This window comes from Neofelis nebulosa, chromosome 11 (genome assembly GCF_028018385.1).
Source record: "Neofelis nebulosa isolate mNeoNeb1 chromosome 11, mNeoNeb1.pri, whole genome shotgun sequence".
Classification (NCBI taxonomy): Eukaryota; Metazoa; Chordata; class Mammalia; order Carnivora; family Felidae; genus Neofelis; species Neofelis nebulosa.
The window spans coordinates 65,874,713-65,894,975 of NC_080792.1; the positions used below are offsets into that span (position 1 = coordinate 65,874,713).

At 56.0% G+C, this 20,263-nt stretch overlaps 2 protein-coding genes across 7 annotated transcripts in view; one reads left to right on the forward strand and one right to left on the reverse strand.

Moving 5' to 3' along the window:
* The first annotated feature begins 301 nt into the window (after nt 1-301).
* On the forward strand, nt 302-6,123 carry LOC131490512 (coiled-coil domain-containing protein 74B-like). Its single transcript, XM_058692945.1, has 7 exons — nt 302-635; nt 1,847-1,888; nt 4,060-4,222; nt 5,049-5,226; nt 5,301-5,383; nt 5,465-5,536; nt 5,690-6,123. The coding sequence occupies exons 1-7, from the start codon at nt 386-388 to the stop codon at nt 5,826-5,828; spliced, it is 927 nt and encodes a 308-aa protein (XP_058548928.1). The 5' UTR covers nt 302-385; the 3' UTR covers nt 5,829-6,123.
* Nucleotides 6,124-6,836: 713 nt separating this feature from the next.
* LOC131490505 (mediator of RNA polymerase II transcription subunit 15) overlaps nt 6,837-20,263 on the reverse strand; it is a 67,715-nt gene continuing 54,288 nt past the window's right edge. For 4 of the 6 annotated variants that reach the window (XM_058692929.1, XM_058692927.1, XM_058692931.1 and 1 more), the window contains 9 exons: nt 11,744-11,880; nt 11,519-11,646; nt 11,166-11,300; nt 11,010-11,073; nt 10,066-10,132; nt 9,384-9,544; nt 9,119-9,285; nt 8,561-8,659; nt 6,837-7,875 (listed from right to left, as the gene is read on the reverse strand). In XM_058692929.1, the coding sequence (XP_058548912.1) occupies nt 7,739-7,875; nt 8,561-8,659; nt 9,119-9,285; nt 9,384-9,544; nt 10,066-10,132; nt 11,010-11,073; nt 11,166-11,300; nt 11,519-11,646; nt 11,744-11,880 (1,095 nt within the window). In that variant the 3' untranslated portion in view covers nt 6,837-7,738. Of the gene's footprint in view, nt 7,876-8,560; nt 8,660-9,118; nt 9,286-9,383; nt 9,545-10,065; nt 10,133-11,009; nt 11,074-11,165; nt 11,301-11,518; nt 11,647-11,743; nt 11,897-19,878; nt 20,004-20,263 lie in introns of all 6 variants that reach the window. The other 2 variants (XM_058692932.1, XM_058692928.1) reach the window with 2 other exon arrangements.

Sequence of the window (20,263 nt, forward strand, 5' to 3'; positions counted from 1 at the left end):
TTTCATAAAGCAGAAAGTCCTCTACCTTTGGATTTTTGAATATGTAATCCATATCATCTATTCCAGAAGCGAACTATTAAAATAAACAAGCATAGAAAATTGGACAGTAAGACCTACTGTAAAGGCGGACGATTATCTGACCTTAATTCAGAGGATGCCTTTCAAAGTCAGGGTGTACGAGCTCAGGCAAACTTGACGCAGGCCCCACCCCCACCAGCAGCGTGGTCTCTCGGGCATCACAGACGACGCCCCGCCGCACGCCCCGCCCCCCTCGCCCGCTGGCGCCCGTTTCCATGGCGACGCGGCACCAGGCCGGGGCAGTCGAGCCACCAAGTGGGAGTGCAGCGACCGCAGAGGCGGCGGCAGAGGCGGCGGCAGCGGCGACATGAGCGCGGGGGTGGCGGCGGCCGGGCAGCGGCCCCCCAGCTCGGGGCTCCCGGGCTCCCGGGGCACGTCGCGCCTGCGCCCGCCCGCCATCCTCCAGCCCGCGCAGCACAGCACGCAGGTTGGGCTCATCGAGGCGCAGAAGCGGGTCGTGGACCTGGAGAAGAGCCTGCAGTTCCTGCAGCAGCAGCACTCGGAGACACTGGTCAAGCTCCACGAGGAGATCGAGCACCTCAAGCGGGAGAACAAGGGTGAGTCCGGGCGCCGCGGCCGCGAGTGAGGCGTCTTCCGCGGCTGGGGCCCGAGGGAGAGGCAGACCTGCCGCTCCCGGGTGCCTCTAGTACCGAAACACTCGTGGACTCTAGAACACGAGGTTTAGAAACCCTTAAACAGGGTATAAGGAGGACACAGGGCAGCAAGCCCCACCCCGGGTCCTGCTACGTGGGTCTCGGACTCCCTGCCTCCTCCGCACCCCCGGGCCCCAAACCTGGGTCTTCGTGGGCGGGGTCGACGGGGCCGCCCCACCATCTGGTGATCTGGTAGGGTGGTCTGGCTGTGTAGCGTTTCCCACAGTAAGCCGGGTCGCAGTCTCCTCTCTAGGCAAGTCGGGCCCGCCTGTTCTAAAAACTTTCATGGAAGTAAAAAGTGCGAGTGTACAGCTCAGTGATTTTCACAAACTAAACACAGATCGAGAGCCGACTTGCCATTCCCATCCAGCCCCTCCTTGGACACCTCCCCCTGCCCCCGCGTCTCCTCAGGGCAGGTCCTTCCTAACTTTGCCCCGCTGGTGGCTCCTCACCGCCATGGGCCAGGCCTGAAGCAGAACTTAAGGCCTATCACGGTGGGACACTGCTGTCCTCTCTTCTCCCTTATGCTTTAGTTGGAACTCCTGCCCCCACATTCTTAGCCCTGTCTCAGTTTCTCCCCACCTTTCTCCTGTTGCCTTTACCTGAAGTGCTATTAGATCAAGGGCTCACCATGATGTCAGGACTCCCTCCTCCTGACATAAGGAGTCTTGAGTCTCACCCCTGTCCCTCCCTGATGCCCAGGCTGGATGTGGCCAGCCCACGTTCTGGGTGTCACTTGATCATTGCTCTGACCGCATTTGCTCATCCATGACTAGGGGCTCCTGGAGGACTGGGTCATCCTGACTCACTCACCTCTGTTCTTCTGGAGCTTGGGGCTCCACCTAGCAGAGGGTGCCCTATAGATGTCATGGGCAGAGGAATGGACTCCTGGCGAGGCTCTCACCCAAGGGCTCTGGCTCAGGGAACAGCTAGAGGCATTGCTGGCCCTAAGACACCCAGGGTAAAGGCTTGGCCCATGGGGCAGTGTCCTGGCTGCTAAGGTCATGTGTGAGGTCTCTCAGGGGTTCAGCGGGGAGTGCACAGGGCAAGCCAAAACCTCTTCTCCCCAAATGGCTGCAGTTTCAAAAATGACCAGTGCACATGCTTGCTTTCAGATCTCCATTACAAGCTAATAATGAATCAAAAGCCAAAGAAAGGTAAGACTGAGGCCCTTGGGTGCCTGATGGGAAATTACTTCTGTCAGGAGTAGCCCCTCCAGAGTGCTTGTGTCTACCCAGCTAGCTGCACTGGCCCATGTACTATCCCAGTGGGGAGGAATCCTGGGGGACCTGGACAGACACCACTGCCCCCCACCCCCCGGCATGGTGTGGGTGACTGTGCACCCAAGCACAGCAGGTGGGGCTCTCGGGGATCCCAAGGCCTGAAGTCTGCAGTAAGGAAGCAGGAAGAGCAGCTTGGGGTGGGGCTGCCGAGACCCCACCCCTGCCACCACCACCCTGCCCCCGGGCCCCCAGCCTTGCTGCTCTGCTGGATTCTTTTACTTGGGTTGCTGCTATGGCAGCCCCCAGCCCTGTGCCTCTGGCACAGACGGCTGTGGGCACAGTCCTTCTGGGGATCCTCCCTGCCATGTCTGCTGTGACCAAGTGTAGAGACAGAGAGACCTGCAGTCACTCGTCTAAGGCCCTTCCTCATCGTGACAGCCCCTTTCTCTTTGCCTGTCCTCCAGCCCAGCCCAGGGAGACTCAGGCTGTGTTGGGCCTGTTCCCCCCACATACCTTTGGGGCCAAGTCTGACATCAAGAGGTGGTCTGAGAGGTGTTAGCCTGGTATGCCCCAGTCTGGGGATGTCCCGGGGCTCCCTTCCTAGGGGACATGGAATATGGGAACAGTGGTGGTGGGCCCTCCTCGAGCGGAGCAGAGCAGTTCCAGTGAGCTATCCTGGGCAAGTGGCAGGGCCTGTTAATGGTCCCAGTCCTGCAGGGTCGGGGGTCCCCAGTGGGCTATCAGAAGAGGCCATCCTCCCATTCAGGGCCTGCTTCTTCGGGCCCAAGCCCGCTGCTTTCTGGATGGCCCTTCCAGAAATCACCTTCCCCTTGGCCTTGGTTCTGCCTCACCAGAGCAGGGGGGGAGGGCTCTGCACAAACACAAACACAAACACAAACACACAGGCCTGCAGGGCCAGGAGGAAGGTACGGGTGGCCTGGCCCCTCCCAACAGCGGGGCACAGAAGTGTCCGGGAAAGCTGGGACCAAGGTGGTGCTGCCACCATCTCAGACTAACCCGGTGCACTTCCCACAGGCAGCACCTCCAATTCCAGCTTTCAGTCCATCAAGTCCGTCTCAAACTCGACCTTGTCAGGTGGCATGCCAGCACCCTCTGTGAACTCAGGGTCAGGGGAGGGGCACGTGCCCCACTGGGGCCCTGGGCCCCGATGGCCAGTGTGGGGTGCTGACCAGATTGCACCTTTGCCAAGCTCTGTGGACTTAAGGGTTAAGGAGTAGCTGAAGGGAGCCAGAGAGGGTGGCCGCCAGGTGCCGTCAGCTGACACCAGCAGGAAGGAGCCGAGGCGGGGTGTGACAGGACCATGGATTGGCCAGAGGGAGACTACGAAAGCGAAAGCGGGGTTGGCTACAAAGGAAGTGAACGTCAGATCAACGTGGGGCACAAGGTCCTGTGGCAGGCACACCCTGCCTGCATACAAAGAGAGGAGCCCCTGAGCCTTCCTAAGTGGTCTTCCAAGGGCAGCCTGGCAGAAGCCCTGCTTGTCAAACACGACAAACACCTGAAAGCAGGTGGATACAGGTGGGACAGCCCTGCCTAGCGTTCTGGGCTTGTGGTGTCCTCTGCAGAGTGAGGGGAGCTAATAGCCCCTTCTCTGCACTCGGCCTCCCTGAGAGGCCAGGCATCCTCCCCGGGTGTGGCCCTTGCCCCTTCCACGCAGGGCCTAGGCAGGCCGTGGGCCTTGTCCGTGGAAAGGAAGTCTGTGCAGGCCGGGTCCCAGAACTCTCATACAGTTTCATTTTGCCCCAAATGGGGTGCTGCTTCAGAGTCAGGGAACAGCTGCGGGGCCACCCTGACCCCTGGACTTCCCCGAGGCATGGGAGACTGACCCAGTACAAGTAGGGGGAGGCCAGCTTCTACAGCAGCAGTAGTTTTAGAGCGTTCAGCAGGCACCACCCACAGACCCCCTTTTTGGGTCACCTGGCAGCCCCCACAATGGGGACTCTGTTACCATCTCTCCTTTACAAGGAGGAAACCGAGGCAGAGGGCAGGCGCTCCTTGGGCACTCACAGCCAATCCTGGAGGACGTGGGCCCTGGCTCTTGATGCCCACCCACAGTGACTGCCCTGTCTGGGTCTGATCTACAGCCAACTCTCAAGGAAAGGCCAGGCCCCGGCCCAGCTTCTCCAAGAAGCAAGACTCAAAAACTGACATTCCTCCGAAGACGGACCTGGAAGAGAAGACCCCAGCTGCTGCCCTGTTTCACAAGAGCAAGCGGGACAACGCTCCAGGGGTGCAGGGGCAGGCCAAGTAAGGGCTCACCTGTACCCTGTGGGCCCAGCGTTGCATTTCGTAGGTTCACATTCTGGAAGCAGCCAGCTGCCTTGCCCTTCCAAATGGGTCAGTCTCCAGAGTGAAAGCAGACTCACTCCAGGCAGGCCCATCTGGCGGGCAATGCCCTGTGCTGACCTGAGCCCACACGAGGGTGCCAACAGCAGCCCAGAAACTAATTTCTCACAGAAATGGAACCAAGTAACTTGGCCTTTACATTAGTTTGCTTTTCACCAAGACAACAAGCAAAAGAACAACAGTAAGTTGGGTTCCTGGGCTCACCCTGGGAAATGTGCTTGGCCTCCGCAAGGCACAGAGCCAGCAGGCCAGAGCAAGACCGGGTTGACACCTGTTTCTGGGACTTCCTGGAAAGCAGCAGTGAACCTGGACTTTGCATCCGAAGAGACCCTGTTGTCCCCTGGGTAGTTCAGCCAGCAGGACGGGGTCCTGCTTCTCTGCACGGTCCTTACTGAGAGTCCCTCTCAACCAGCCCCACGGGTGTGGGGTCAGGACTGAGGGCAGTCACACAGCTTGAACCACATCTGACCCTCAGTGCACCTTGAGGGGAGAGGAAGGGATACGCCCAGGTCACAGCTGGCACCAGAGTGGCCCCCCACCCCCGCCACCTGGCGTCTGGAGCACCCTGGTCAGCAGAAGGGAACCAGACCCCGAGGAGGCTGTGTAGACACACCCTTCTTCCCCACACCAGCCGCACACTGGTGTGGATGCCGCCCTCAAGAGAGGTGGCGGGTGGTTAGACCAATCCTGGCAGGCTAGCTCTGGGCTGCTGTAGTGCCTGTTCCAGAGATGAAGAAGTGGAGACGTCCAGTTCAGCAGCCCCCTGGGTGGCAGGCAGCCAGCACAAGGGCAAGCAGCCCCCCGTGATGAATCTGCCCCTGCACTTGCGCAAGCCCACCACGCTTCAGCAGTGCGAAGTGGTCATCCGCCAGCTGTGGAACGCCAACCTCCTGCAGGCCCAAGAGGTGAGGCTCAGGCAGCGGGGACCCCAGTGCCTCCGCAGACCCCGCCCACTGCCCCTCTTCTCCCTGCCTTCCAGCTGCAGCACCTCAAGGCCCTCCTGGAAGGGAACCGGAGGAGGCCCAAGGCTGCATCTGAGGAGGCCGGCCCCAGCTCTCCCAAGTGAGTGATTCGGCGTGGCCCCCACCGCATCCCGGTGAGGTCTGCTCTTTTGGGGCTCACTACCGACTCCTCTTTCACCAGGGACCAGGAGGCCCTTCACCAGGGAGCCATGCAGCTCCCCAAGGTCCCCACCAAGGGCATCCCCAAGAAATGGTGAGTCCCACCGGCAGGGGGAGGGTGGGGTGGTCTGAGCCCAGTACATAAGGGGCAGGGACAGCTCAGTGCCTTGCCTGGGGCCCTGCTGCCAGCCAAGTCTCCGCTCCTGCTCCCGGGGGCACCTGTAGTGACCTCCCTCTGCCCTACCAGCCTGATTCTGAGCCCTATGCCCGTGGCAGAGCGCCCCATCCTGCCCGCGCTGAAGCAGACCTTGAAGAGTAACTTTGCTGAGCGGCAGAAAAGGCTGCAGGTGGTGCAGCGCCGGCGGCTGCACCGCTCTGTCCTTTGAGGCGGGCGGCACGTGTCGGCGTCTGCATGCCAGGTCAGGGCCAGGCCAGTGCCCTACAGCTGGAGACGCTAACCCTCTCTAGATAGCACTTCAAAAGAATTCGAACACGTTTAGGCCGCGCGAAATTCCAGATAAGCAAAGTTCATGGCAGATAAAGTACTTGGTTGCTCTCAGAACCGAGACACTATTTTCTTGCTCGGTATTTTGCTATTCTGCATTTACACAAAAACACATTAAATGAGTATTACCCTACCTGTTGAAGACTGGAAATAAAGCTCGTTTCTCCACTTGTGAACCTCATCCCTCACCGCTCTCTGACATGGCTGCCCTGCCATGTGCCCCCAGCTCTGCTCCCTGCGGTGGGAGGGGCCCACTGGGGCAGTCACCAGGACTTGTCCAGGGCCTGGTGGGTGCCCTGCGCCACGGGCAGGCACAGCATGCACCCTTCTTTGAGTGCAGGGGGTTTCCTGGCCCTTGGCTGGGCTGGGACTGCCTTCCAGGCACAAGGGCAAGTCCCGTCCCCCCTGCCACAGCGCCGTCCAGCCTCCACACTGACAATCCCAGCTAACGAGCCATCCTACCGAGCCTGCCTTCTGCTGTGGAGGGCCACGGCCATGGGAGAATGGTCCTCTCCAGGGCGCTGGGGCCCCACCCTGAGATTCCCACCCAAGAGCCTCACCACCCCCTTACTCACCAGAACCGAAGCTTCCTAGGTCTCATGGGTGTGGTCAGTTTAGTGTCGACCCTCCCCTGGCAGGACAGGGCTACTGTCCCCACTGGCCATTTCCTCAGTGCTGATCTCTGCCTCTTCTTTGGGCAGCAGGAGCTTTGCCAGAAACCTCAGGGTAAACCAGGATGAGGCACTGATACTGTCAAAAAAGGGTGAACTAAGGTCTGGGCATCCACGGCCGTCTCCAAGGTGAGGAATCTGGCTCAGCCCTGAAAGCGTACCTCACTGGATAGTGGTCCCAGACTTGTGGGAGGGGACACAGTGACAAACTCATGACAAACACAGGAATAATAAATTTATTATAAGAACCACAGATGACACGGTAGTGCACATACAAAAGGGGAAACCTCTCATTGCCAGAGGGCTGATGCCCTGTCAGGGAGCTTTCACTCTCTGCTGGAGCAGCTCTGATGACGCCAGGTCCTGAGGATGCTGCCCTGACCCAAGAACAGGCCCAAGTGCCCAGTGAGTGGGCACGGTGCCAGGTACAGGATCCACTCAGGTGTCCCTGCTCCCTAGGCACCCCCACAGTGCTGAGCAGACCCCCATGGCTCTTAAAGGGAGAATGCCATGAGGTATGAGTCCCAGGTGATGGCAGGGGATTCACAACTGCCTGCTGGCCGACTTTCCTTCTGAGACGCAGCCAGCCGCCCTTGGATCCAGGAGCTTCCCAGTGGCGTGCCCCCCACGGCAATGGTGGAAGGGTCTGAACCCAAAACCGTGACCAGAGAATTCTGTGTGTGTTTTCAGGGTTTCCTATGCTCTCCATGTTCCCCTACAGAAACAAAAAGTTTTCTGGCACACAAGAGGCTCTAACGAGACCTGGAGTTCTCCCCCAGGCTGCTGAGGAAGGACATGGGCCCTGGAGAAGCCAAGGGGACAGCAGCCCAAGGAGGAGCACACAGGGCTGAGGCATGTCCGACTCCCGGGGGGGAGTGGGGGTGGGGGAGTCCCAACCCCACCACGAAGCAGCCAGCTCCACAGCCACCTGCCCCAGTCACGTACAAGTATGGGAAAATGTTTGGCAGGTCCCCAAGGCAGAAGATAAAAGCAGGAAAGCTAATCTAAGCCCAGGTTCTCTAAGGGAGCCAACACCTAGAAATGTCCAACGTGAGGTGCATGTCCGCTGTGGCCCCGACAAGGCTGCCGGCTATCCCCGTGGTCCCCAGTGGGTGGGTGGCTAGGCGGCGGAGAGGCAGGCCTGGTGGATGCTCTGCGCCCAGGTGTTGAGCAGGGCTGTGACCGAGTGCTTGTCCGGGAGCTGCAGCAGCCTCGAGGTCATGCACCGGTGCACTGACTGCAGGAAGGGGTTGGCGTCTGCAACAGAGCAATGGGCCATGAGTGCCGCTGTGACCTCCGCCGGGACAGCCAGTGCTGGGCCTGACCCTGGGCTGCACAAGCAACTCTTTATGAAAGGCCACCCCACAGACACAGGGCTGGCGTCTAGGGCATCGAAGCCAGTCAACATGACCAGGATGCCATCTCCCGCACACAGTGGGGTGGCCAACACGGTCCCCTCCCAGGCCCATGCGTCAGTGGAGAACTGGAATGTGAACAGGTCTGGAGCCCAGGGCTTTCTCTCAGGGACAGCCTTGGGATCCCAGCCCTATGCACCAGCTCTGCACTGCAGGGGGACTGGCCACCATCAACAGGGGTCTCTCCGGGCCTCTGGTTTGAAGCCATGTCACCCAGGTGGGTCTCCATAAGCCCAAGCTCCTTCTGTACTCCCGTAACAGCCTTGCAGAGGCCCACAAAGGCGGTTGGACCTGCTCGCCTCTCTCTCACTATAGGTGACCGCCCTGCAGACACAGGATGGACCCCTTTCTTCCCAAGTGACTTCTGGGCAACCCACTCCTGCCCACAAAGGGGCAGCAGAGAAAGGGGAGGAGGGGCCTCAGCTGCGGGGCACAGAGCAAATCTCGGTTGCCCTGAGCTGATGCCCCCTACCAGGGTCCCTAGACGGCAGCCGTGAGGCCTCCCCAAGGCTGTCCTCTTGGCTCACCGTACTGCCACTGCCTGTCAATCCACAGTGGGCTCTGGGCGGGGTAGTCGGCAGGCACACTGAGCTCCAGCGGCGGCACGCTTGGGAGATCCTTGTCATCTGCAACACATGTGTCTATGCCTGTGACCTGGCCCAGGCTGCCCTGCCTCATAGCCCTGCTCTAAACAGGGCTCTTCATATCCCAAAAGGTTCTGGTGAGGCTTGCTGCAGTCTGGAGGTCACTCTGATTCCCACTTCCACATCTCCCTAAGGCCTCAGGCAAGCACAGCCATGTCTGGTTGGGAGGGAGGGGCTTGCCCGGCAGGCCGGTGAGAGGTAAGAGTCTGTGGGCTCAGGGCTCTGCCCTCAGAGCACCTCCTGGGCCAGGTATGTGTGAGGATCCAGGAGGACACAGGGATGGTGGGCTTCAGGGTGTGGTGTGAGCATGCCTGTTTGTGGGAGGCCAAGTGCCTGTCCACATGGATCATGCGGGCCTGTGCTGGGCCTGCTCCAGGGCCTTGGGCTGTAGTTCAGGACTCACTCTCCCACAGCACCAGCCCCGCCCTCCCCTGTACGCACCCAACTTGCATATCAGGTGGACGGTGCCGTTGTTACTGCAGTGAGATGGGTCCAAGTTCACCAAGAACTTAGGGTCTAATCTGGCCACCTCCCCCTGGAGCACGTTAGGAATGCTCTGCCGTTCATCGTCTTCAAACCTACGCTTCCGAGTGCATACCACCGGGGCCCTGGAAGAGACCACCATGGTCACCACACCACACTAGGCTGTGGCCCGTGGCCCACGGCCCACCACCCACTGCGAGGCTGAACCCTGGACTGTACGTACGTAATGGGTGGGCCGTGGATGGCCGTCATGGCTGGCACGAATGTACGGTACAGGGAATGGTTGAAGACAGGTGAGCGGATATTGGCCAGGACGGCATCCAGGAGTGGCTGGCACAGGTACTGCTGCTTGGTTGGTGGCACCGGGGGTGGTGGGGGCGTGGGCTGTGACAGGATGGGGAGTGGGGACGTTAGCAGCCCACTCTTGGGGAGGCTTTCCAGACCCTGAAGTCCTTATCCTTCACAGCCAGACTTCTGTGGCTTCCCCACAACCTCTGCCCCCTGGAGACAAATACGGCTGATCCTGGATACATTCTCCTGCCTTCTGCAGCCTTGACCTTCCCCAGAGTTCCCTTCCCCCAGGGCTTGGACTGGGGCTGGGCAGGGCTGGGTGGAGGCCTGATGGTGGAGATGGGCATACAAGAAAGCCCATGCACCTGGGGGCTGCAGAAAGCACCCCAGGACCACAGCCACAGGGTGACTTCTCCCATGTTCCCACATATACTCTCCTTCCGCACAGCAGACCTGACCTGGCAAAAGACTCCTGGGCAAGGTCCCCAGGCTGAGCAGCATGGCCCCTCTGCCCACTCCTGACTGTGAAGGCTTCTCTCAGCTTGTGGTTCTGAATTCTCCCCACAGATGCCTGTGGCCCTTTGGACACCACCAGGCCATGGTGCCCCACTCACCACTGCCATGTCATTCTTGAGCTTCTCCAGGGCAATCTCACACTTCTGGAGTGTTTTCAGGGGGCACCTATGGGGAGAGGGGATGTGACTGATTCTGGGTGCTCAAGGATGAGGTGTCAGCGGCTCTTGAGCACTCATCCCAACCGCTCCCTGCCTAGCTTGTCCTGGTGTGCATGGAACCAGCCTTGGCCACCAGAATCCTCCACAGGAGCCCCAGTCATTGAACTATTCTTAGACCCAGAGTATAAGGCAAGATGGTCCCACGTCCAGGAGCTGTCCGGTCCTGCTCATCAGAAGAGGGCATAAAGGTGATGGGTCAGGGGGAGAGACAGAGGCCAGGTCCCTGCCCCAGGCCCTAGAGACCCAAAGAGGGATCGAGCCTAGAGGCTTGAGTGCTGCCCAGCTCCAATACATCTAGTTCTGCAGTTTCTAGCATTTTGCACAGTACATAGAACAGAGAAGATCTTCTAGAAGGGAGCATAGCCAAACTGATGCAGAAATAGGGACAGAACCCAAAGGCCAGTCCATGTACACAGTTCTGCAGAGCTGGCCCGTCTCTGGCGTTCAGAGCAGCACAGCTGGCAGGTGGGGGCAGGGCACGTGTGCCATGTTGTGAACCAGGGCTCCAATGCCTTACAAGTGCTTCTCAAGGCGATGTCTTGTTTCATTTTCACAGCCAACCCGGGTGAGCCATAGTCACTCCTTTTGCAATGGAGTAAATGAGATGCAGTCATTTGCCCAAGGCCACTGGGAAGTCAGGGGCAGGGCAGGGGCTGGATACTGGCACAGGAAAGGGGCCAAGGGCTTGGAGTCACCTGTGGAGGCCCGAGGCCCCTTCTTTAAAATTCGTCTCACCACCAAATGCCCGTCCAAGGCTGGGCTAACCAAGCTGCCAGACATGGGCACACCACTGTCCTGCCCCCAGGACTAGGGGCAAAACTCACCGCTTAGAGGGATCTGTCAGAATGTCCAGAAGGCTCTTCATCTTACTCAGATCCTTTTTTCTGTCTGGGACAGAGAGGGGCTACTAAGACACGTGCCAGGGGTACTTGCATCCCACCCGCCCCCTCCACTGCACCCCTGCCCTGGCCCAGCCGCACCTTCATTTTTATCGATCTTGTTGATCATACGGCGTAGGGGCTCGATGTACTTGGAGAGCTGCTTCAGCTTGTCCAGGTACTGCTGCTCCTCAGCCTGGCTGGAGCCAGCTGGGCTCATGACCGAGCTGGGATTCACTGCAGAACACAATGTGGTGAATGCGGCTTCAGCCCACAAGCCCGGGCTCTCTGCAAACCCTCAAGGTGGGGGATCTAGGGCTCACCCAAGCCATTACAAGCCGAGGCCTCCAGAGGGTAAGGGGGTGAATCTCAGCACCTCAACCCACAGGGCTGTGTATGGGTTACATGATGGGCTCTGGTCCCTGGATCACACACCCACCCCAGGCCTGACTTACCAGGGGTGTTTAAAGGTCCCGGGGAGGGAACACTGAAGTTCTGCGGGGTGCGTGCCGTCACTGGACTCTGGGAGGGCTGCGGTGAGGGGCTGGGCAGGAAGCTACTGGGGGAAGGGGCAGGGCCGGAGCTGCAGCAAAGCAAAAGCAGATGCATCTGTGAGCTGGGGCACGAGGTGGGGCCCGCGCTGGGAGCCAGGCAGGGAGGGCCACCCCGGCCAGGCCTACCTGACGTTGGAGTTGGGCTGCGAGCTGGGCTGGCCAGGCTGCGGGGACGGCTGGGGGGGAGGGGGCATCGACTGCGGGGTCTGCACCTGCTGGCCCGGCGATGGTGAGGACAGCATGGTGAGGCTGTTCTGGCTGACCTGGAAGTGGAGGGGGCTCAGCCTGCTCTTGCCTGCCACACACTCTCACTCCTGCTGCACCCTTGCTCCCTCCCCCCACCCCAGGCCCACAGATTCCATCTGCACAAACAAGCCCCCTCTCCCTCTCAGCTTCACCCGCACACCTTCCTTCAGATGCCCTACCCTGTGAATACAAACATAGGTACAGCTCCCCACCCCAAGGATGGACACAAGTCCATGATCACTGAAGTGCTGGCCGAAAGGCCATGCTGGGTAGCCCTTGCTCCTTGGCAGGGAGACCATAAAGTCTACAGGCTTCTAAGCTGGGACAGGACATTCCTATGTCTCTACCTCACAGGTGTGGGAGCCAGAGAAACTTATGGCCTTGGATGGTGCTGCCTGGCCTCCCCAGCCTGTGATTCTCTCATCTGTGTGCCTGTGAGGAATGTGCTCTGTGACAAATGGGACTGTCTTCCTACATGCTTCCATGAACCCCCTCAGCCATCAGGCCACAGTGGGAGGCTGTGTCTCAGGTTTAATGGGAGCAAAGTGGCCCCTGTGTCAGCCCTTGCCAGCACAGGTGGCCTGAGGATCCTCGGTCTGACATTTGAGTGAGTCCCACAGAGAGCTGCCTCGCCCAGGACCAATCCAAAGGCCCTGCCAGTTTCAGAGCTTCCAAGGATTGGAGGTGGTGGCTTCTTCCACACCCTAGTCAAGCCCCTGAGCATCCCCTCAGAGCCTGCTTCCTGTAGCCCAGCCCACAACCCCCAACCCTAACTCTTGGACCATCCAGTTCTGCAGATGAAATCTGGCACTTCTCCCAGGGCACTCCAGACACTGGTGACATCTGGGGCCACAGCTCCACGCCTCCCTCCCACACACTCCTCTGCCACAGTGCTAGGGGGACTGGGTGGGGATCACTCTGGGGGTTGCTAGTCTCTTGGTCCTTGAATCAGGGAATAAGAAAAAGCATTTAGAAGAACCCAGATCCCACCAGGAAGACAGGATGCCCGCCCTCCTTGCCTGCCCATTCTCCTGGCTGGGCAAGGGGCCCTGACCTTTCTTCCAGTATACCAGACAAAGCTCCTAGAGTCAAACATCATTCTCCTCCCACAGGGTGTATAGGCCAGAGAAGCTACATGGGACGCTGGCATGGTAGGGGACCCGGAAGCTACATTATCACACTTCTAACGCAGCTGGGTCAGAGCGGCACCAAACCCAAGCCACTGGCCCACCAGCACATCTGCAAACAGAATGAGCTGTCCCACCACTTGTGACTAGGCCCCAGGCCTGGGAGCAGAGGGACAGGAACACACAAGCTCAGGCCTCCAGCTGCTGGGCCCAGTTGCTCTGCCAAGTGAAGCAAAATGGTCCCAGGTGATTCACACTGATGTCAGCAACATCAGAAACGGGGCCTAGGGCAGCTTAGTGTGCTGAGCTGAACCAAATGCAGCAGATTTCTCCTAGGCAGGACTCGCCTTCACAGTGCTGGGATACATTGAATCCCATGGCAAGCAGCATGGCCCCTGCCCAGCGGTGGAAAACAGGCTCTAGAATCCACTCGGGTGCCAACAAACTCCCAGGACTAGGAAGGTGAACAGGCCATTTTGGAAGAGCCCAGGTAGAGAAATGGATGGTGCCAAGAGGAAGAAGGCCCTGGGCCTGGCCTGCTAGGTATGGGAACTCTCCTTGTAGTGGTTTCTTGCAAAGCCCCTGCTGTCACCTCCTCTTTTCCTCATCTGGACCTACTGCCACACACTGCCCTGCACTCCCTGAAACTGCCTCTTGCCATATGCCCTCTTCCAGCCTGTAGCTCAAACTCCCCTGGCCTCTCCTGCCCCCACCTGCCCCAGGGAGGAGCCTTAGCCTTAGCTTCTGCTCCAGCACATGTCCCTTCTAGAAGGTATATATGGCTCTTGTCTTTAGTCTAAAGCTGGTGCTTCTCTGAAGGGAAATGAGGTATCTGCAGGGTGTCACGGCTGGCGCAAAACCACCGCAACGAGAAGGCCACTGCCTAGTTCACTTCCCACCTAAATGTATGAAACTATATTTAAAAAAATTTTTTTAATGTTTACTTATTTTTGAGAGAGAGAAAGACAGAGCATGAGCAGGGAAGGGGCAGAGAGAGAGGGAGCCACAGAATCCTTAGCAGGCTCCAGGCTCTGAGCTGTCAGCACAGAGCTGGACACGGGGCTCAAACCCATGAGACGTGAGATCATGACCTGAGCTGAAGTAGGACGCCCAACAGACTGAGCCACCCAGATGCCCCTGAAACTGTATTTTAAAAGGCACCTGGGCAGCTCAGTCAGTTAAATGTCTGACTTTGGCTCAGGTCATGATCTCATGGTTCGTGAGGTTGAGCCCTTCAATGGTGTCTCTGCCTTTTCAGATCCTCTCTCCCTCTCTCTCTGCCCCTCCCCTGCTTGTGCTCATGCTCGCTCTTGCTCTCTCTCAAAAATAAATAAAACATTAAAAGAAAAATAGGGATGCCTGGGTAGCTCAGTCAGTTAAGCATCTGATTTGGCTCAGGACATGATCTCATGGTTTGTGGGTTTGAGCCCCACATTAGGCTCTATGCTGACATCTCAGAGCTTAGAGCGTGCTTCAGATTCTGTGTCTCTCTCTCTCTCTCTCTCTCTCTCTCTCTCTGCCCCTCCCCTGCTTGTGTTCTTTTTCTCAAAAATAAATAAACATTGCTGCAGCAACTTCTTACTCAACACGTCTCCGGAGGCGAGGGAAACAAAAGCAAAAATGAACCATTGGGACCTCATCAAAATAAAAAGTTTCTGCACAGCAAATGAAACAATCAGCAAAACTAAAAGGCAACTGACAGAATGGGAGAAGATATTTGCAAATGACATATCATTTAAAGGGTTAGTATCCAAAATCTATAAAGAACTTATAAAACTCAACACCCAAAAAACAAATAATCCAGTGAAGAAATGGGCAAAAGACATGAATAGACACTTCTCCAAAGAAGACATTCAGATGGCCAACCGACACATGAAAAAATGCTCCACATCACTCATCATCAGGGAAATACAAATCAAAACCACAACGAGACACCACCTCACACCTGTCAGAATGGCTAATATTAACAACGCAGGCAACAACAGATGTTGGTGAGGATGCAGAGAAAGAGGGTCTCTTTTTGTTTACAGCAGCACTATCAACAATAGCCAAAGTATAGAAAGAGCCCAAATGTCCATCAATGGATGAATGGATAAAGATGTGGTGTGTGTGTGTGTGTGTGTGCGTGTGTGTACACACACACACACACACACACACACACACACACACACACATACACGCACACAATGGAGTATTACCCGGCAATCAAAAAGAATGAAATCTTGCCATTTGCAACTACGTGGATGGAACTAGAGGGTATTATGCTAAGCGAAATTAGAGAAAGACAAATATCATATAACTTCACTCACAGAGGACTTTAAGATACAAAACAGATGAACTTAAGGGAAGGGAAGCAAAAATAATATAACAACAGGGAGGGGGACAAATTTAAGAGACTCTTAAATGTGGAGAACAGAGGGTTACTGGAGTGGTTGTGTGAGGGGGGATGGGCTAAATGGGTAAGGGGCATTAAGGAATCTACTCCTGAAATCACTGTTGCACTATATGCTAACTAACTTGGATGTAAATTAAAAAAATAAATTAAATTAAAAAAAACATTTTTCAAAAGTTGTTTGAAAAAATAAAAGGTACCCTCAGCACTCATACCATGGGGAAACAGGTCACACTTTCCCCACACCGTTTGCTTCTGGGTTCCATGGAGCCACTGACTGCACACAGCTCCCCTGGGCATTACAGTCCACAAGTCCACAAGACACAGGGAAAAGAGGCCTGCCCGGGCCCGGGGCACAAGCTCAGTGCTTCCGTTTCCTCTCCTGAGCCTGCCTCTGTGTCCAGCTTCAGGCTCCCCACATCCACACTCCAGGCCGCCATAGGAAACCTCTAGGCTCCCTATATCCAATCCAGATCTCTTTGCATCTGACAACTCCACTGGAAAAATACCTAATTCAGTTGGCAGCATATTCCCTTTCCCAGGCCTTTAGGCCTTCCAGGTTAGCCCAAGGCTCCCAGGCCTCCTAAATCCCGCGGACACACCCAGGATGAGGGGCTATGCAAAGGCCTCCGTCAAGAAAGAAATGGCCTAGCAGGGCGCCTGGGTGGCTCAGTCAGGTATCTGACTTCAGTCAGGTATGATCTCACAGTCCGTGAGTTTGAACCCCATGTTGGGCTCTGTACTGACAGCTCAGAGCCTGGAGCCTACTTCGGATTCTGTGTCTCCTTCTCTCTGCCCCTCCCCCTACTTGCGCTCTGTCTCTCTCTCAAAAATGAATAAATGTTAAAAAAAAAATTTAAGGGGCGCCTGGGTGGCTCAGTCGGTTGGGCGTCCGACTTCGGCTCAGGTCACGATCTCACGGTCCGTGAGTTCGAGCCCCGCGTCAGGCTCTGGGCTGATGGCTCAGAGCCTGGAGCCTGTTTCCGATTCTGTGTCTCCCTCTCTCTCTGCCCCTCCCCCGTTCATGCTCTGTCTCTCTCTGTCTCAAAAATAAATAAACGTTAAAAAAAAAAATTTTTAAAAAAAATTTAAGAAAGAAAGAGAGAGAGAGGAAGGGAGGGAGGGAGGGAGGGAGGGAGGAAGGAAAGAAATGGCCTAGCAAGGTGGCTAATGAGATAGAACCCCCCCCAGGTCTTCAGGTTTACATCTGGTCTAGCCAGCTTCTGGGGCAGAGGGGAGCAAGATGGCTGTGTCCCATTAATGACGTATCAAGTCCTCCAGAAGGGAAAACTGCTGACCCAGCTCTGCATTTTCCCTCCCTAGGCACGTTCTGCAAGCGGCACAGGTAGGTCTGTCACAGCAGCTAGCACACGCCATTGGACACTAGTGCTGCACCTGCTCGGGGAGGGAGCTCTGAGTGCCTGCCTGCTGTCACATGCATGTCACACATGGTAAGTGAGAGTTCAGAGGGAAGTGACTTGCTCAAGGTCACATGACTAGTGGAGGAGTCCAGGCACCTCAGCATCATCTACTTTCCTACGGAGCAAGGAAAAGTATCTGGGAAGGGACCCTGCACAATGTCCCAAAGGGAGTAGAAAGGGAAGGCAAAGTTCAAGCAGAGGGGACACAGCCAGAGCACAGGTGGGCGGCAGGGCCAGGCTGCTGGGCTGCAGGGCAGAAAGACTGGTTTGGGGAGCTATGTGCTATGAAATAACCTGTGGAAAGGCTGGTGGCACCATATACTCTAACCCTCCTGGGACCACCCATGCCCACCGGACATCCCTGGAACTGCCCCATACTCCTGGCCCCTGTACATGACACATCCCCAGGAGTCACTCTACAGGGTAAAGAGGAATATGGACTCCACTATGGCACCATCTGCTTACATTGCCAGGGATCCCAAGTACCCTCTGGACTCCTGTGCTAGGCACGTCGTCCAGCATGTGTCCAGCACAGAATCCAGGTTTGTCGTTGTCAGGATCATGAAGTGCTCCCCCACAATATGAAGATGCAGTCAAGGGACACAGTGCAGGGTCGGGGGGCAAAGAAGAGGCTGAGATGAGAGAGCCCTGTCTCCTGAAGGGCTGACAGAAGAACAGACTTTCTATTCTGCCTGTTTTCCTGAACCCAATTTGTTGCCGCAAGGAAAGAATAAACCAGATAGGCACTGTGCACATTGTGTCAAGGTCTGAAGGTGCTGGTGGCTGCTGAGGGCTCAGTTGGGGCGCCTGCTGGATGGCAGGGTTGGCTTCTGGCTACACTGTAATGATGCATTTCTGGAATAAACTAGCTTTTCTCAGGAGGGACTAGATTGGGAGGGCACAGACACAAAAACAGCTGCACACCAATTCTGGAGCCAGGTCTGTGGCAGGCCAAATGCCCACAGTGTGTCTGCCACTGTTGCAGGGGTGGAAGAAGGAGGCTGGGGGAGTGGGTTTGAGCCTGCAAGCCAGGACCCTGCTGAGAGGTCAGGGTGGGAAGAGGGAAGGATGCGGAGCCTGGGCCGAGGATTTAATTTGAGCGTCTTGGGTCTGTTTTGCAGGTGGCAGTGGCTCCTCCAGCTTCAAGCACTGTTAGAGGGCCAGACAGAAGTGGACACCTACCACTGCTGAAGGGGTGACTACAAGGACTTCTCCTAAACGCGTGAACTGAGACCCACTGCAGTGAGAACGAACAAGTCCATACACAGAAGTAATTCAAGGCCTGGCATATACCACATACTCAAAACGTTAGGGATTTTATTGGTCTTACAAAAGTCAGCCCTGCATGTTGATGCCAAGGTCATTTCCCCACACCCAATAACCCAACCTGTCAACCCAATGGAGACTGAGAGCCTGCGGGAAAGGAAAACAAGCAGCTCTAGGTCAAAGAGCTGAGAATCAAAGGAACCAGGATGGGAGACACTCAATAGTGGCATGTGGGCAGGTACTAGGGCTTGGGGGCTGCAGGTGCCTGATGCTCCAAGGGATGGAGCCCCGAGCCAAGAGTCATGTGGAGGACCCTATGCAGCGTTGGGTCGCGAGGAGCTGTGCCCGGGCTCTGCCCTGCCCAGCCCTCCGTGCCACCTAGGTTACAGGCCTACTTTCCTGCCCCACAACTTCTGTTCCTCTAGCAAGCTCTGTCATAAGGCCTTTTTACCAGCAGATTCTAGCTACTTCTGCCTCCTGTTATGCAACAACTACCAAATGGGAGGCCGATGCCAAAGAACTCACACTCGTCAATGAGCAATTGCTACTGGCACACCTGGGGTGACTCATAGGGGTCAGGAGGCAGGAAGAGTGACGATAGACCATGCTGCCAAATGGCAAGGCCATGATCTCAGGAAAGCTCGTGCCATTGTTTCTGTGGCATGTGGCAGTATGGTACAGGGCCTAGGGCCAGACAGACGATGGCAGTGTCCTGCACAGACTACCTCCCTCACTTGCAGCAATGGCAGTGTCTGCACATGCGCCGTCAGGGAAGGGCAGGATTGTCTGCTAGGATTAGAGATGCATCTATCTGCCTTATGATAGAAACGGAATCTTACAGTTTTGGCAAGTCTGAAGTTTTCACAGCAAACCCACTAAAATGGAAAGCCCGTAAGATGAGGGAACCTCCTTACCATTTTATTCTCAGAATCTCAGAACAGGGCCTGGCCCACAGAATGCACATTGCGACAATTTGTTAAACAAACAAATACACCATGGAAGAATTCCAGATGTCATACAGTAATGGAAAGCCAGGAATTCATATCTCTGAAAACGTGTGATGTACACAGAAGTCTTTATATACCTAGAAAGGAAAGTGTGTAGTAAATTCTACACTCCACACAGGAAATTCTAGAACAGCACAGTCCTACAGAACTTTCCACAAGCTTGACTTGATCTACAATCTGTGCTGTCCAGTATAATAGCCACCGGCTTCCCCATGGTGCCACCAGGCACTTGATATGTAACTGAATTTCAACTTAAGGAACTGGAGTTTTACTTTAATGTAATTTTTATTAGTTTAAATGTAAATACATACATATGGCTGGTGACTATCCGCACAGCTCAAGAAAGCAAAACTATCTGCTTAGCTTCAGTTTTATGTTACCACAAAAAGAGGCACTACCATAACTATCTAAAACACTAAATTTCTTCATTTCTTTTTTGTTAAGTAAACTCTATCCCCAATGTGGGGCTCGAATTCACGAGCCTGAGATCAAGAGTCACATGCTCCACTGACTGAGCCAGCAGGGCACCCCCAAAACCTTAAACTTTAACGTAAGAAAATTAGCTCCCATCTTCTCCACCAAATGAAAATACCAGAGCTACCCAAAGTATTGAAATGCAAATAAACACAGGTGTTTACTCCTATGCCCTCAAGAAACAGAAGCTGGGCTTGGCTCATGTGAGCTTGGTTAGGCACTTCCAGGACCACAGCAAAGGAAGTCACTGACGATTACAATGTGCCTCACAAAGGTACTCATAGGGCCCTGAGCTTTCCGGGGGCCCTGGGCACTGCCCCATAAGTACCTGTGCTGAGAGGGCTGTCCACCCAAAGCGGTAGAACTTGAATGGACGGCAGCTGAGGTGGTGGTGGTGAACGGGAACTGGGCTCTTACTTCCCTCACACCTTGGGCCAAGGCTGCAGTGATCATCTTGAGGTCAGAGGGATAACAGACAAGGTGATTGCAACAAACACAGTGCATGGGTGGGTGGAAAGGGGCGTGCAACCTGAGACAGGAGTGCCCACTGGGCTGTGGGGGTCGAGAGCAGCCTGGCCTACGTATTCAAGCTCACAGCATGGAGGCCTGTGTTGGCATCACGAATCCAGGGAGCCACCCAGGCACCCCAAAGAGTTTACTTTATTATTATTTTGTTTTTGTTTTTAATGTTTATTTATTTTTGAGAGACACAG

Coding starts and splice junctions, on each gene's coding strand:
- LOC131490512 (XM_058692945.1), top strand. CDS start 386: ATGAGCGCGGGGGTGGCGGCGGCCGGGCAGCGGCCCCCCAGCTCGGGG. Junction 636..1,846: donor CCTCAAGCGGGAGAACAAGG/GTGAGTCCGGGC, acceptor GCTTGCTTTCAG/ATCTCCATTACAAGCTAATA. Junction 1,889..4,059: donor GAATCAAAAGCCAAAGAAAG/GTAAGACTGAGG, acceptor TCTGATCTACAG/CCAACTCTCAAGGAAAGGCC.